Source organism: Quercus lobata, chromosome 5 (assembly GCF_001633185.2).
Source record: "Quercus lobata isolate SW786 chromosome 5, ValleyOak3.0 Primary Assembly, whole genome shotgun sequence".
Classification (NCBI taxonomy): Eukaryota; Viridiplantae; Streptophyta; class Magnoliopsida; order Fagales; family Fagaceae; genus Quercus; species Quercus lobata.
In genome coordinates this window covers 80,854,810-80,869,825 of record NC_044908.1, presented here as the reverse complement: position 1 = coordinate 80,869,825, position 15,016 = coordinate 80,854,810, and the positions used below count along the sequence as shown (strand labels likewise).

The window sequence follows — 15,016 nt, the reverse complement described above, 5'->3', positions numbered from 1 at the left end:
GCTTATTTAATTAGAAATGAAGAGTAATTATTCTTCCCTTTTTGTTCTACCTGTGGACGGTGCACTTATTTATAGAAGTCTTTGTCTCAAAATGGTACCGGCCACCGACCAACATAGACTTGACATTATACGTCCTTTTTAATCTCAACTTGCACATCTATGAATATACGTTTCCACATCAATCTATTCAATCATCAATAAATTTCTCTCCGTAGAAAATAATGAGAAATCAACTGTATGATATGGCGTGACACAACCATATATGTGCCCTCTTTCTATCTTCATCTTTATCTTTATCTATTTATATTAGCAATAATAAGGAAACAATCAATTTTACATCCAATTTCACATGTTAAAGTGGTTGATTATGAGTAGAAGACAAAAAGTAATAAATTCATCTAAAAAATAATGAATATAAACTATCGACCACTTCAACTTAGTGAAATTAATTATGTATTTAAATATATTCAAATCTAAAATGACTTAAAGAGAGTTACGAATAAAAATAGGTATTATGCCAGTTAAGGAGATGTTGGCAAACGAAACAAAAATCAAGTTTATGTAAAAAACAAAGTTTAACATACCCCTCTTAATCTCTGGTTATGAAAAAAAAAATAAAACAACTGAAACAAACCTTTAAATCATATTGCAAATAAATCCCCAAAAAAAAAAAAAAAAAAATCAAAATTCAAATTTCAAACTTCAATCAATCAATCTTATATTTCAAAATTTATTATTAACCATTATCCTAAATCTTAACAATAATGGTCTAATAGTACCTCATGAAAGATAATTAATGTACAAACCAAAATATATATAATCAAACAAATTTTTTTTCTTTCTTTCTAAATTAGTGTGAATGAATTTCCTTATTATTTAAGCAAATTTTTTTATCAAATAGATCACGTAACTGAAAATATAAGAGGATAGTTTTATTTAAAGAGGATTTTTGTTTTTTTGTTTTTCAATGACTAAGAGGAATTTCATTCAAAACAAAACAAGCCCTTATAGTACAAAAAGACTACAACGCTGCAAGGAACATCCTTTACAATTACAACCTTCAATAGAGCCTAATATTGGAGAAATTTTTTCCCAAACTGTGCAAAGGTAAACTTTTTTTTTTTTTTCTCGATAAATATTGAATATGTATATATATATATATATATATATATATATATATGTATGTATACACACACTATTTTGTGTGTGTATGTCAATATTGTTGCTTGATAAGTAAAAAACATATTTCGACGTGCATGGATTCCACCTGGAATATGAGACTTGCCACGTTTTTGAATAATTGCATGATGCTACCATTCATTTGCTGTAAAAGTTTCCTCCCACGAATGTCAGTGGTAGTGGGCCTTGAAATTTTCCAATATCTGATATTTTACGTGAATATTTCACTTTTAAAAAAAAAGAAAAAAGAAAAAAGAAAAAAAAAAAAAAGTGAGAGAGTAACAAGTAACAACGTTCCGCTACTGCACCCCACTGAGCACCAATGATGTTTGCATGTTTGACACAAACATTTCGAATAAAAGCATAACACATTATCCTTATTAATGATTGGACCGTGAGGTAATAAACTAAAGCAACCTAAGTGGGGCTAGCATTATCACTGGGACAAAAATTAGAGTGACTTGTAGCCACGTTGTACCTTACTAAAAGACATTGACACTTAGCCCCACGTGGGTCCCATATCAGCCTGTATCGTAAGTTTGTAAAGCCAAAGCAATTTGCCAATTTTCCCTTTTTTTGGTTTAAGCTTTTAGTTCCACCTTCCAAACCTAACATCTTAGAGCTCAAATTTCCTCTGGCGGCAGACATATCTTCTACAATTTTGTTCCAAAAAAACTATCGCTACAGCCTACAAGTAAGTATTAATTTGCTCTTTCTCTTAGAGCTTAGATGGTTTTTTATTTTTTATTTTTATTTAGTGAATGGATCCTTTGAACTATAATGATATATTGTTATATTTCTATTAATCCAATCAATCCTAAACTTTCAAATGATTTGATTTATATTAGCCTATTGGGACATTGATCCTTATTGTTTTTGTTTCAAAACACCAAGTGCATGCTCTTAGTAGTGAATAGAGATTTTTTTTTGTTGATAGAAGTAGTGAATAGCTAGAGATTTGATTCTATAATATGCAGATTTTAGTATTATAAATTGTTTTTGTACCATTTTTTCCCCCTCAAAAAGGAAGGAAAACTATTACCCAATGACTGGTAGGAGTAGATTGCTGAGTTTAACAAAAGAAATGTAACCAGAGAATTGTAGCTGCAAGAATAGTAGGTTGCTTTCGCCATTAAAAGCTTGATCACAATCTTCATTGACATGGTTGTACAAAAGCCAGGGTAGCTTGACATTACTAGGGATACCAAGATTTTAGCCATTCTACAATTGCCAGAAGAATAGAACTAAACAAAGATTGGAGTCTTTTGCATGGTGGGAAAAGCTGCGAAAATATGCATAAAGAACTCAATACAATAACCCAAAAAAGGGAAAGAAAAAAATAGTGGCATAATATAAGCATAATAAGAAAGTTAGCTGTGTATCTTTTTTGTGTCATAGAATCTTTCAAAGATATAATGAATTAGTCTGAAGACTCTTGGCAACTTGTAGGATCGCATTAGTGAACACGATCGTCATCATCAAAAGGGAACCATTAATTAGCACTAGCTACCGAAAGTTTTTTCTGCTTTTGCTGTCAAAGTTTTGATTTGATGGCTGAGATTCTTAAGTCTTACCATGTATGGAACACGTGCCCCTTGGGAGGTTGTGAAGGTATAAAAGTACCTATAAAACTTTTATGAAAGAGGCTCAAAGTGAAATTGATTAGTCAGAAATCAAAAAATTTATTTTCTAATTCTTAAAAAAAAAAATTTTTTGATTTGGCTTTTTTTCTTTTTAAAGAAATTCTTTATGAACATAACAGCAACACTAGAGATCATGATTTCAACTTTAATTGCTAATATAATGTGAAGGGTACAAGTTCATAACTACAACTGTTTCAATTTTTAACTAATTAAGAATTAACTAAATCGGCTAAGATTACAGCACTTCCAAAAAAAAAAAAAACTGTTTAGTAGACTGAGAAATTTTTATTTTCTGACAAAGGTAGTAGACTGGGATTAATAAAGCATAAAGTATAATAGAGTGAGACATGAGATTTTTAATTTACAAAAGCATTGAACGGCAAATCTTAAGACCCCAATTAATTTTACTTTTTATTAATTGTCGTGTAGGAACTTTCCAAAAATTGCCGTGTATGTTCTTCTTCTTATATATACAAAACAATTTACATAGCTGCAACTGGTACTATATTTTGATTGTTGTTGCTTGTCAGAGACAACACGTCCTTTTTATTTTTGATTTATCTCCTTCGAGCTATATTGTTCTCCCATTTTAGGACCCTTTGGATAATTTTGTTTTCCCTTTCTTTTGTATAGTTTGTGGTTAAAATTTCTTTGTTATTTATTTTCTCCCAGGAGGTTATAATATTTAATAAAATGAGGACTACATCACCCACATGGAGCTGGTAGGTGACATTTGAAGTCTGATTCCATAATACACACAAAGAACAGGTAAGCTCTTATTAGTTTATACATCAACATTTTTTCAAATAAATCAATCGCATTCTTTTATTCAAAAATACACTTCATTGGGTTAATAACTCTGCAACCCAATGACATAAGAACTAATCATCTTTTACAATACTTTATTTAAAAAAAATAAATAAATTACAAATGTTTCCAATTCCCACTTGCACTGATCTAATCCAACCCTAATTTTCATATTTATAGATTAATCCAACCCTAATGTGAATTGCTGACATGGGTCTCCAACAATTTAATGTAAAAAAATAAATTCCCACGTTGCGATGGTTAAGAAGCATGCATTGTAATCAACAATCAAATATGACCAAAAAATCACATAGTTGGTACCGCCCCTTGATTTTTTTCCAATTTCTTACATCAAGTGGGTGGGACCCTTTACACTTTACAATCTGATTTGTCTGTGACTCTCTTCCTTCACAGCCATATTACCCAAAAAAAACAAAAACACAGTCACAGACATTCTATTTTACATAGCCAACCAAGATTCCAATACAATTGAGAATTCAGTCTTAACTCACACAAAAGAATTCCTCTAACCGGGAATTACTTTTCCAAACAGAATTCGGGAAATGACTTCATCATACCAAGCAACTGAGCTAGAATCAGGTACAACCGACTCCGTTGCGTCCCCGCCTCGTGGAGATGATCCGCATACACGTGTACGGTTCATGTGCAGCTTCGGCGGCAAGGTCTTACCACGACCGCACGATAACCAACTCCGCTACGTGGGCGGCGATACACGCATCGTTGCTGTACACCGCGCCACAAACTATTCCACCCTCCTCACCAGGCTCTCTAAGCTCTCAGGTACGTACCTACACAAACCGTTACTTCTTAATTCAACGGTTTTTTAAAATTTTAGTAATAAAAAGAAAAGAAAAATCGTTTCTTTGTTTTTGTATTTTTTTAACGTTGTAGTAGTAATTAATTAACAGGTACAACAAATGTAACTGTGAAGTACCAGCTTCCGAACGAGGATCTTGATGCGTTGATTTCTGTTACAACGGACGAGGATGTTGAGAACATGTTGGATGAGTACGACCGGTTCGCACAGAATCAAAACCCAAGGTCGGCTCGGCTTAGGCTATTTTTGTTTCGTAACAGTGACCATGATTCTAGTCGAACCAGTAGTATCAGCTCGGCTAATCGTGACCATTGGTTTCTCGATGCTCTCAATCATGGCGGCTCGGACATGGGTCTAGAGCGTGGACGATCCGAAGCCTCTTCTATTGTTTCTGAATTGCCTGATTATCTATTCGGGTTAGATAATTCTGATGAGACCCAAACCCCAACCCGTGACCCGAAAATAAGGACCCGGCAGCTTGAAACCGTGTCGAATTCGGATCCGGGTTCTCCTGCTCCGGTTGTGAGTTCACCCTTTTATTCAACATCATCTGTTCCTTCTGTTCAAGCCATGCTTAATCTTCAACCTGTCAAGACCAAGCCCGATAGCCCGGAACCGGTTGTGGAACCAAAAGAGAATCAAGTTGAGGTGGAGACGGGTGAATCGGTTATACCACAACCAACCGGGTACCCGGGAAACCAAGTAATTCATTACATTTCAGATCCTCCTTATCCGGCTCAAGCGGTACAACATGTACCTGTTTATTACATTCCGGGTCCAGTGCAACCCGGGAATGTTCCGGTTCAAACCGTTCATATGCAGGCCCCATATGTTCCGCAATATCCGATTGGGGCGGGTCAAATACCAGTTGGGTACCATCATCCGGGTGTGGGTCAAGTATATGGCGGAGGGATGAGGCCAATTACGACATCGTTTGACTCGTATGATGTTACAGGAAGAATGGTTTCCGATGGGGTGAATCAGCAAGCATTTTATGGTGTTAAAAACCCGGGTATAGTTCCAATGTATTCGGGCATGATGGTACCGGGTGGGGAAGATTTGCAAGGCATCGGGTCGGAGGTGAGGCCAAGTCGGGCCTCCCAGTAGTATTTGACTATATATAAGCCATTAGGCAATTTGTGTAATATGGTGGCAAATTTTCCTTTTAGACCTTAAGTCATACTTTATGAGGTTTATGTGTGTTTGATGCTATTTTTGAGTTTGTTCAGTGTGATAACATCTTGAGAGTTGTAAATTGGTTTTTCAAAAGATGTATAGGACACAAACTTTGCTATAGAATCTCTATTTGTTTGTACGTGAATAAAGCAGTTTCCTTTTTTTTTTTTTGGTGATATAATTGTGAGGTTTCCATTTTTGCCCCTTTCATTATAATTTTTATTTTGATAATCTTACTCCTTTCATTCCATGCAGACTATAAAATGTAGGTTTTACATTCTTTCTATAGAGGATAACCTTTTCTTTCTTTTATTTTTCTTGTCAGAAAATTATTCATATTATATTTTCTGGAGACTAAAATATAATAAAAGGTACTCCGAAGTTACAACTTGTTCTATAGGATTATTCTTGGCAGATATTCATATCGGTCAGATTGAACTACCACTAAAAACTAGAGATTACACAGGCACGGTAGATTTTTTTTTTTTTTTAGAAATAATTACAACATGCTGCTAATCTCGCAGTTCGAAACTTTTTCTCTTAGACCTTCAAATACTTTGTGCATGAGGAAGTGTCAATTCAGCTACAAGGTCTTTGACAGACACGATAGATATGTTTGTGCTATCAGAATAAAGAAAAATCATGATTTAAAAAAATAAATTGGCTAAAAATCATGATTTAAAGAAATTGATTCAAAGTTGATAGTAACAATAATTGATTATGTAGCTCTAAGTTCACACTTTTTTTCTTGGGAACAGGCGTACATCAAGCCAGTTAATTAGCGATCCTGATGAAGATGTACATTTTTCAAGTTCGTAGGTTCCCAAACTTGCCTAGCTAGTTCATGCAACCATGCTTATCCCCTTTGTTTACTGTCACCATTCATGGGCTTTTAAAATCTAAGTTGGATAAATCCTTTGCCTAGAGGGCTAGTGATAGATTGGCAGTTTGGTACAGATGGACCATGGCCAGAGGTTTTTAAAAAAACTATATTGAATGTAAAAAGGTTTAACCCCTCTCCAATACTAAAGTGCAATCAACAATTCATTATCTTACAATGCAAAGTTTTTTTTTTTTTTTTTTTTTTTTTTTTTTTTTTTTTAAGAAGAAATATGCAAATTTGTTATTATCTTATTATCAAATGTAGATCCGAAAAATATATTCTCAAAAAAAAAAAAAAAAAAATGTAGGCCAAATAGGTTGAATCTCTGCTGTATAATAAGTCTCAATTAAATCAATCATTCCATCATTTTAATTGAATGATGTTATGAAAAACTACTCCCCAAGGGATACCACAATCTTCTGATCATTAAAAATCAACTTAAAAATATATGTATTACGGAGATTATGTGGTGAAGTTTCCTATTAAGAAAAGTTAAAAATTATAATCTGTTTTAAGTTTTATATTGTTTTGTTTTGAGACTGATGTGGTAAGAATTTTTATTATTTTTTAAATAATAGACAGTTCATTAGCTTTTTAAGTAGTTAAGTCCTACAGATCAACTTACCAATTAGGCAGCATTAGCATGCGTAGGATGAACTTCTTGTGAGATATGTAACTTGCCGCTTTCAAGTCTCACCCCTATTATATTAATGCACAAGTGATTATTTGAGTCTCCCTACTAGCGAAAATCCGAATTTGGAGATGTTTGGTAACATATTCTGGAAATATTTTTACGTGTTTAGTTAATAGTAAAAATAACCTAAAAATAGTAAAAACGCCACTACCATAACCCAAACTCATCACACACAATAACCAAAAACATATCTAAAACTTGATCTTCAAAAGGATTGTGCGAGTGGGTTGACCTCCAATGGGAGTGGGCCACATAGGTATAATTCTAGAGATACAACAAATCATACACCCAATTTTATAACTTGCTAATTTGAGCAACTTTGAGTATTAGACATTTTTTGCTTTGTGTGAGCCATCACTTTACGTTGACTACTTAAAATCGCATAAGTTAATAATTATAAAATTGCGTGGGGGGAATGGCTATGTTGCTAGGCTAGATGGGTAGTGGGGTTGGGTGGAGAGAGAGAGAGAGAGAGAGAGAGAGAGAGAGAGAGAGAGAGAGAGAGAGAGAGAGAGAGAGAGAGAGAGAGAGAGAGAGAGAGAGAGAGAGAGAGAGAGAGATTGGGTCAAGAAGTGAACTAGTCGGCCATGATGGGTTGCGATTGGATCGGTTAGGTAGCAGGGTAGCAATGGTGGGTGGGGTGTGGTCTATTGTGAATTGTGGGTGTAACTTGTTTTATACCCTCAAGTGGACTAGCATTTTTAGCCGAATTAAACACCTTAAATTGGGCAAACTAATTTTCAAAAAATATTTTACGTCTAAAAAAATGAATCCTAATTTATCTGATTAAACATATACTTTCTTATAATGGAAATGTAAGACATATTATGAGCTTTCTATTTTTTTTTTTTATTATTTATTTAAGATTTTAACCAACCCATTTCAAAATTTCAAATGACCCTAAATACCTAGGATTCAATTATCAAATTTTCCAAATCTCATAAATCCTTTCATAGGATCAACTTTAAGGAATTTCATATTCCCAACTTCGAAATCCAAATCATTCCTTCAATTTTCAGCATAACTTTTCTATTAACTATAAACTATTTGAAATATTTTATACGTAAAATCAATTTTTATAGAAGCCCTCTAAATAATTTATGACTCAAGATGACCAACCAATCTCATCTTCTACTTATAAAGCCTTATAAAAGGTTATCTCAATACCAGACTAGTAAATATTATTATAGGCTAACCTCCCTAAGTCCTGATGATTAGCCTAACTATTCCTGAAATCTTGTTCACAAGCCCTTAAGATGGATGTTTTATAAGATTTAAATAGCCTTTTGTGACTGCCCATTTGTTGAAGGGTGAAAGGTTATGCAGAAAACATAAACAAAGTTTATGCATAACCTAGAGAATTTAATAAATAATAAGCATTTGTAGACATATAATCATAGTAATCTTAAAGGTACTTCTAAATAAATATGTCTTAAACATAGTTATAAACATAACAACAAAAATAATTATTTTTAAAAGTTTCTACAACTTTACCCATTCTAATGTTTATTATGTCATATTTGTGCAGATATTCTTCTTGTTGATGTTTTATTCATGGACATCCAATACTTAATTATCATGTTTGGTTTTGATTGGTTAAATTCCCTCTTTAAAAAGTCATTACAATTATAAATATTATGACGCTTCCAAGTTCCTAATAATATCCTAATACTTATTTAATAGGGGATTTCTTTTTTATGCAGCCACAAATGATGAAGTTGAATAGAAGTCTTTTAATATCCAAAGTATGGTGGTTCCATATTTGCAAACAATTTTCTCATTAACAATCTTCTTAAGGGACATCAAATTTTGGAGCTCCTTTTGCATGTCTCTTAGCTAGACTTTTGGTGTTTTATAAAATAACGTGATCATTGAACACATATGCTATATATATATATATATATATCATCACTACTACAAAAACTATTAACAAAGAATTCATATAATGGCACTATTTTTTTTTTTATTTGCAATGATTATTAGAGAATTATATTCAATGATTTTTTTTGGGGGGGGGGGGGGGGAAGAAGTTAACAAAATGTCACTAAAAAAGAAATAAACCCTACAACTAATGGGAATTTTCTGAACTAAATAGTTAACCCTATTTTTGAATCTATTAGAAAAACAAATAAAAAAGCTATATCCTAAATATGAAAGTATATTTAAATATTTCTCTTCAACTTCACTCATTCTAATGTTTAGAATTTTATACGATAATGTTAATGAGTGAGATAATACCAATATTTTGCACAAAATAACCTTCAACATATTCATAGACATATAAATCTTAGAGATATTTATTAAAAAAATTAAACATATTTATAAACATATAAACTATGTTAACTAATTTGGGCATATGTTATTTCCAATTTTTGTTTCTTCAATTTCACTCCTAACATTGTAGGTTCCACCTTATAGGATGAAGTAAAGTTAAACAAAAAAAAAAATTATAGCTTTGAAATAAAGCTTTTTTCCTCGTCCCCTTTCATGGATTGCTATCTAAAACAAAATTATAAACATAAATATAACTATAAATACATATAACTATAAAGCTTACAAACTTTGAAACAAATTTTGTTTTTTTTTTTTATGTCTAATATATAACTACAATCACAAACTATTTTAATTTTTTTTTACAAATTGTATATGTGGTCAGTTTTTTATTAGTTTTCATCTAAACCCACCATTAACCTCATTTTTTCATTTACCAATAACCACTTACCACATCAACAGTTTGTAAAATTTTTTGTAAAAAAATTTGTATCTCAAGCATTACTCTTAAAAATAAATCCCTTCAAATCTTATATAAAACATATTTTTGAACACAAATACAACAATCAAAATTGAGAGACAACTACGACATATTTTGTTCATGTTGAGATTTCTAATATTAGGAATCATATAATCTATACAATATAATAACAAAGGTCTTTGTAATTAATTGTATGGTCTTTTATTATGATATGTTAGAGCTAGATGTTCACTTACTTTCCATTTAATTCCTCCTTTTTAGTTCCACTTCTCTCTCTTCTTATTTTCTCTCTTTTTCCCCCTTAATGTAGAGCTCACTCACTCTCTCTCTCTCTCTCTCTCTCTCTCTCTCTCCTTAATTGTATATATCTCTTACCCCCCCCCCTTTAAAGCTTCCTCAGATTACACAGATAAAGTGATGAACATTAGAGCCAGCCGAGGTAAACCTTACCCCAGTGTGGTGTAGTCATCAGATTAGAGCCCTTGAAACCAAGTCCCTATCGTACCGAACCGATACAATACCTGCACATGTCACTTTCAGTTTCAGAGGTTTGGTCCTTTTGGATATGACACCGTTTCACCAAGGATGTATTTTAAATTTTTTAACAAAACGTCATCGTATTGGGTGTTATAAAAAATAAATAAATAAATAAAACAAAAAAAACGGTGTCGTATTTTGCTAGGTTTCTAGATTTTTCCCTCAATATAAATTCTTTCTTTCACTCTTAGACGTCCCTTAGCTCTCTCTCTCTCTCTCTCTCTCTCTCTCTCTCTCTCTCTCTCTCATCCCTCTCGCCTCTCACTAGCCTGAGTCCCTAATGCCTCGCCTCGACAAGCCTTTGCAGCAGCCAGCAGGTGCTCACCAGTCACTAGCTCACCAAGGCAAACCACCAGTAAGCCACTAAGCTCCTCTCTTCTCTCACCCTGTGGCAAACCATTTGTTTGAGTTGGTTTATAGGTCCAAGGGTGCTTGGGGGCTTTGTTGGTAGATTTTAAATTAGCTAAAGTTAAACAAAAAAGAAAACAAAACAAAAACAAGGGAGAGGAAATGACAGGGGAGTCAATTGACAATGCTAAGGAAGAGTTGTTTTAAATTTTAACAAAAAAAAAATGGACAAACAGTTTTATACTAAGTTGGTTTATACTAACACTGTTACCTATTTGTATTTGGTTTATACTAATACTATTACTAAGTGTATAGTTTATACTAAGTTCCATTCCCCCCCATTGATGTTTCCTTTTTGCTCAGCCTTGAATCCCTTAATGCTATCAAAACTGTGTATGAGCATAAATGCTCTATTTTTGATGTTTTTTAGTTAATGAAATGATAGCATCCTGTTACTATAAACTTACCAAAAAAAAGTTTATACTGTTACAGTTACTATAAACTTACTAAAGTAACAGTGTATTACTAAGTTTATACTATTACTTAAGGCTTGGTTGCTGTATTTTGTTTATCATTTACCTATTTGGGTTTTCTCAACTGACATGAGATAAGATAATTACAACTTATATGTGATATATTTGGATCATTATTGTAGGTTTTGAGTGAACAGATTTTTGCACAGATTGTTTATGTGAGCCAATTTGGATCATTACTGTTTGTTCAGATTTTTTGCACAGATTTTTGCGCAAGTTTTGGGTGAACAGATTGTTCATGTGAACAAATTTTTTGCACAGATTTTCTGAACAGATTTTTTTTATTAAAAAAAAAAACAAAAACAGATTGTTAATGTTTCAAACCGACCAAACCGATTAAACCGAGCTGATCAAACCGCACAGCTATAGGTCAGAAAACCGACCCTAATTGGTATGCATCGGTTTTAATTATTACAAAACCGATCCCTATCGGTTCAGTAATAAATTTGAGAAAAAACTGAGCCGACCGAACCACACCCCTAATTATATCCTTCCTTTTGATTTGTTGTCACAACTCACAAGGGCAGATGGGGAAACTTCCTTCCTTACTTTTGTTTGTTGGTTATTTATATGGGGGGAAAATTTTTAAATCCCTATCATTTATAAGGGCACCTACAAGGACAAGTGAGCACATCATGCTAGATTTCTATAACATGCTTAAGGGGTTTCTTGGAGATTATGGTTTATTAATGGTCCACGACAGAAAGATTAATTAGTTTTATATTTTTATTTATTTATTTATTTATAATACAATAGTTATAATACTAGGGAAGAGGAGATTCGAACCCTACTTTTCCTAATAAAGGAGAGTGTGTTCTGCCATTAAATTACGAAACCTTTGAATAATGAATTTTACAATCATTATAAAAGAAAATTAGTTTTAGACTTTTTTTTATACATCAATAAATGGGGTTGAGAAATTTGAAACCTAAATGTCTTAATTAGAAATACCAAGAGGTGTCAATTGAACTATAAAATTCTTCATAGTTTTAAAAGCCTAATTAGTAAGGTGATTGTAAATGTGACCAAAAGCAGTTAAGGTGTACTTGAGAACATTTATGTTAAAGAAAGTTGAAGTTAACTATAGGACACATTTACTATTAGACACTACAAGTCAAAGAACACAAATCTAGGTCACATAGGTGTAATTGTCCATTAATACCCTTATGATAGAAGGATTAAATATATATATAGGGTCGGGTTCAAGTTACACCTGGTGTAATTCTAAGCAATCTTACACCATCCAATAACTTGTTATAAAATTCATATTTTGAAAATCCCACTATTGAATTACATGTTCTATATGTTTTTAACAATCATGCCAATTTTCAAGTCAATTGGATGTTATTTACCATTTGATCTATGAACTCATCATTTATGCATTATTTTAAACTACAAAAACTTGAATTTAAAAAATTAATTGATAACATGGCTATTAATCTTTGATTATCTTGAAATTTTGCAAGCATGGAGAATATACGAAGATAATGTAATCTACCAGTAGATTTTTCAAAATTTGCATCCAATTAAAAAATATTGAGTGGTGTAACATTATTTAGGGTTACACCAGATGTAACTTGAACCCAACTCATATATATATATATATATATATATATATATCATATTATATATAATAAAAGTTGGGCTTAGATGCTGTGGTTGTGTCACATGTCTTCACCAAATTGCAGAAATTTTATTAAATTTTTAGATTTTTAAAGAATTAAAAAGGAACTACCAGGACTCTAATTCATTCTTATCATTAAATAAAATTAGATTAACATTATTTTTTTATTTGTTAGGATATATTTCTTAAATTAAGGGATAATATTTAACATACAAAAATTTAATTTAGATAATGTAGGGGTAACATCCCCAGATCAAGTAATGGGCCTTGAGCCCCATTTAGAGTCCAGCTACGTCCGAGGAGAAAGCAGGGTGCCAAAAGGGCTCCCGACCCAATTCTTATGGGCCTAAACTTATTTAAAAGGAGGTCCGAGGAGGAATGTCTCCTTGGACGTGCCAAGTATGGCTCAAACATGCATCCTACCAGTAATAAAGAATCACTCCAACGAGTATTGTTAGCAGGGATGAGCCCCACAAGCACGAGAGAGGGAAGAGAGTATAGGATGTCAAGGGAGAGATTACAGCTACCGCATTAAATGCAGGGAAGCTACTTTTCTGGCCGCATTAATGTGGAGAGGACAGGCGAACAGTGTTTCCTTGGCCACTACAACTCATAGAAAGATAGGGGAGATGTCCGATGGGACGGGCACTCAAGTGAAGGTCCAGATGATCAACAAGTGTAAGGTTCTGATGACTTCAAAGAGGCTATATAAGAGAAGGGAATCCTCATGAAGAGGGGATTGACAGAAAAGGGAAGAAAGAACAGAAGAGAGAGAAAGACCATAACCCTTGATCAAGAATAGAAGTGCACCCACACGTCTCCTCGGACTGGGCATCCAGTGGACATGGGGGAGATATTCTTACGTTCAATCATTGCATGGCCCAAAGTTAACTAACACTCACTTCGTTAGGGCCTAGTTCTGTAACCCGCTCTCTACAAATTCATTGTCTAGGGCTCCTTGGGCCAAAATCACCTACTTGCTGGGCCTGGGACCCAAAAATTGACCCTACATATAATATATATCATCTAATTAACATTATTTTTTTATTTGTTAAGATATATTTCTTAAATTAAGAGATAATATTTAACATACAAAAATTTAATTTAGGTAATATTTATCATCTAAATTTTCAAAATTTTAATTCTACTCTAATTAAAAATTTATTTTAAAAAATTTCTAAATTTAAATCTCATCCCACATTTTTGTTGTTTCTATTTTCCTCAAGTTGCAACTTAAATTTTTATTAATTATTATTATTATTATTAAATTAATATTATTTTATCAAAATATCAAGTTACAAAACTTGATTATTAAGGATAAGCAAAATCCAAATTCTTCAAGAGGTGATTAATATAAATCTATCCCAAGAAATAGTATATATCTCTATTAATTTGATAATCTTTATCTATGCCAAAAAACAGTATATATCTTCATTAATTTGATAATTTTTACATTGATGACATTTAAAAATAAAAAAATAAAAAATAAAAAAAATCTATCAGAATAAAAAGTCTGAGAAACAGCCTCCAAAGGAATACAAGAGGTTCAACTTAAAGAAGCTTTCATACGAGGAAAGGAAGGCCAAATTGATTGAGAGATTGAATGTTTTTAATTCCATAGCTGATGATGATAAGGATGATGAGTGAAAGTAGTGTTAGATTCAGTGCTTAATATTTGTTGATTATTTGTGATACATTTTGTTTTTTTGTCAGCGTAACTACGAACCTACCCGTGTTTTTCTTTTTGTTAAATTTGTCATTTTTGCAGGTTGTCTTTCATCATCTAGATGCTTAACTAGATATGAATTTTTGCATCATTTATATATATATATATATATATATATATCAACCACGTTCTCTTTCTCTTTTTTTATTTTTATTTTTATTTTTTATTAGCATTACATTGATTCTTCATCTCAAAGATGAGGCTTTCGTTGCTACTATGGACAGGTACGTATCTCATGCAAGTATATATGAACTTAAATCGCCTTTCAATATTTTG

General features: G+C 32.4%; 1 protein-coding gene across 1 annotated transcript; it reads left to right on the top strand.

The window, feature by feature from the left end:
• Positions 1–1,739: 1,739 nt before the first annotated feature.
• LOC115992889 lies at positions 1,740–5,810 on the top strand. Its single transcript, XM_031117132.1, has 4 exons — positions 1,740–1,873; positions 3,495–3,590; positions 4,183–4,430; positions 4,559–5,810. The coding sequence occupies exons 3-4, from the start codon at positions 4,193–4,195 to the stop codon at positions 5,572–5,574; spliced, it is 1,254 nt and encodes a 417-aa protein (XP_030972992.1). The 5' UTR covers positions 1,740–1,873; positions 3,495–3,590; positions 4,183–4,192; the 3' UTR covers positions 5,575–5,810.
• The last annotated feature ends 9,206 nt before the right edge of the window (positions 5,811–15,016 follow it).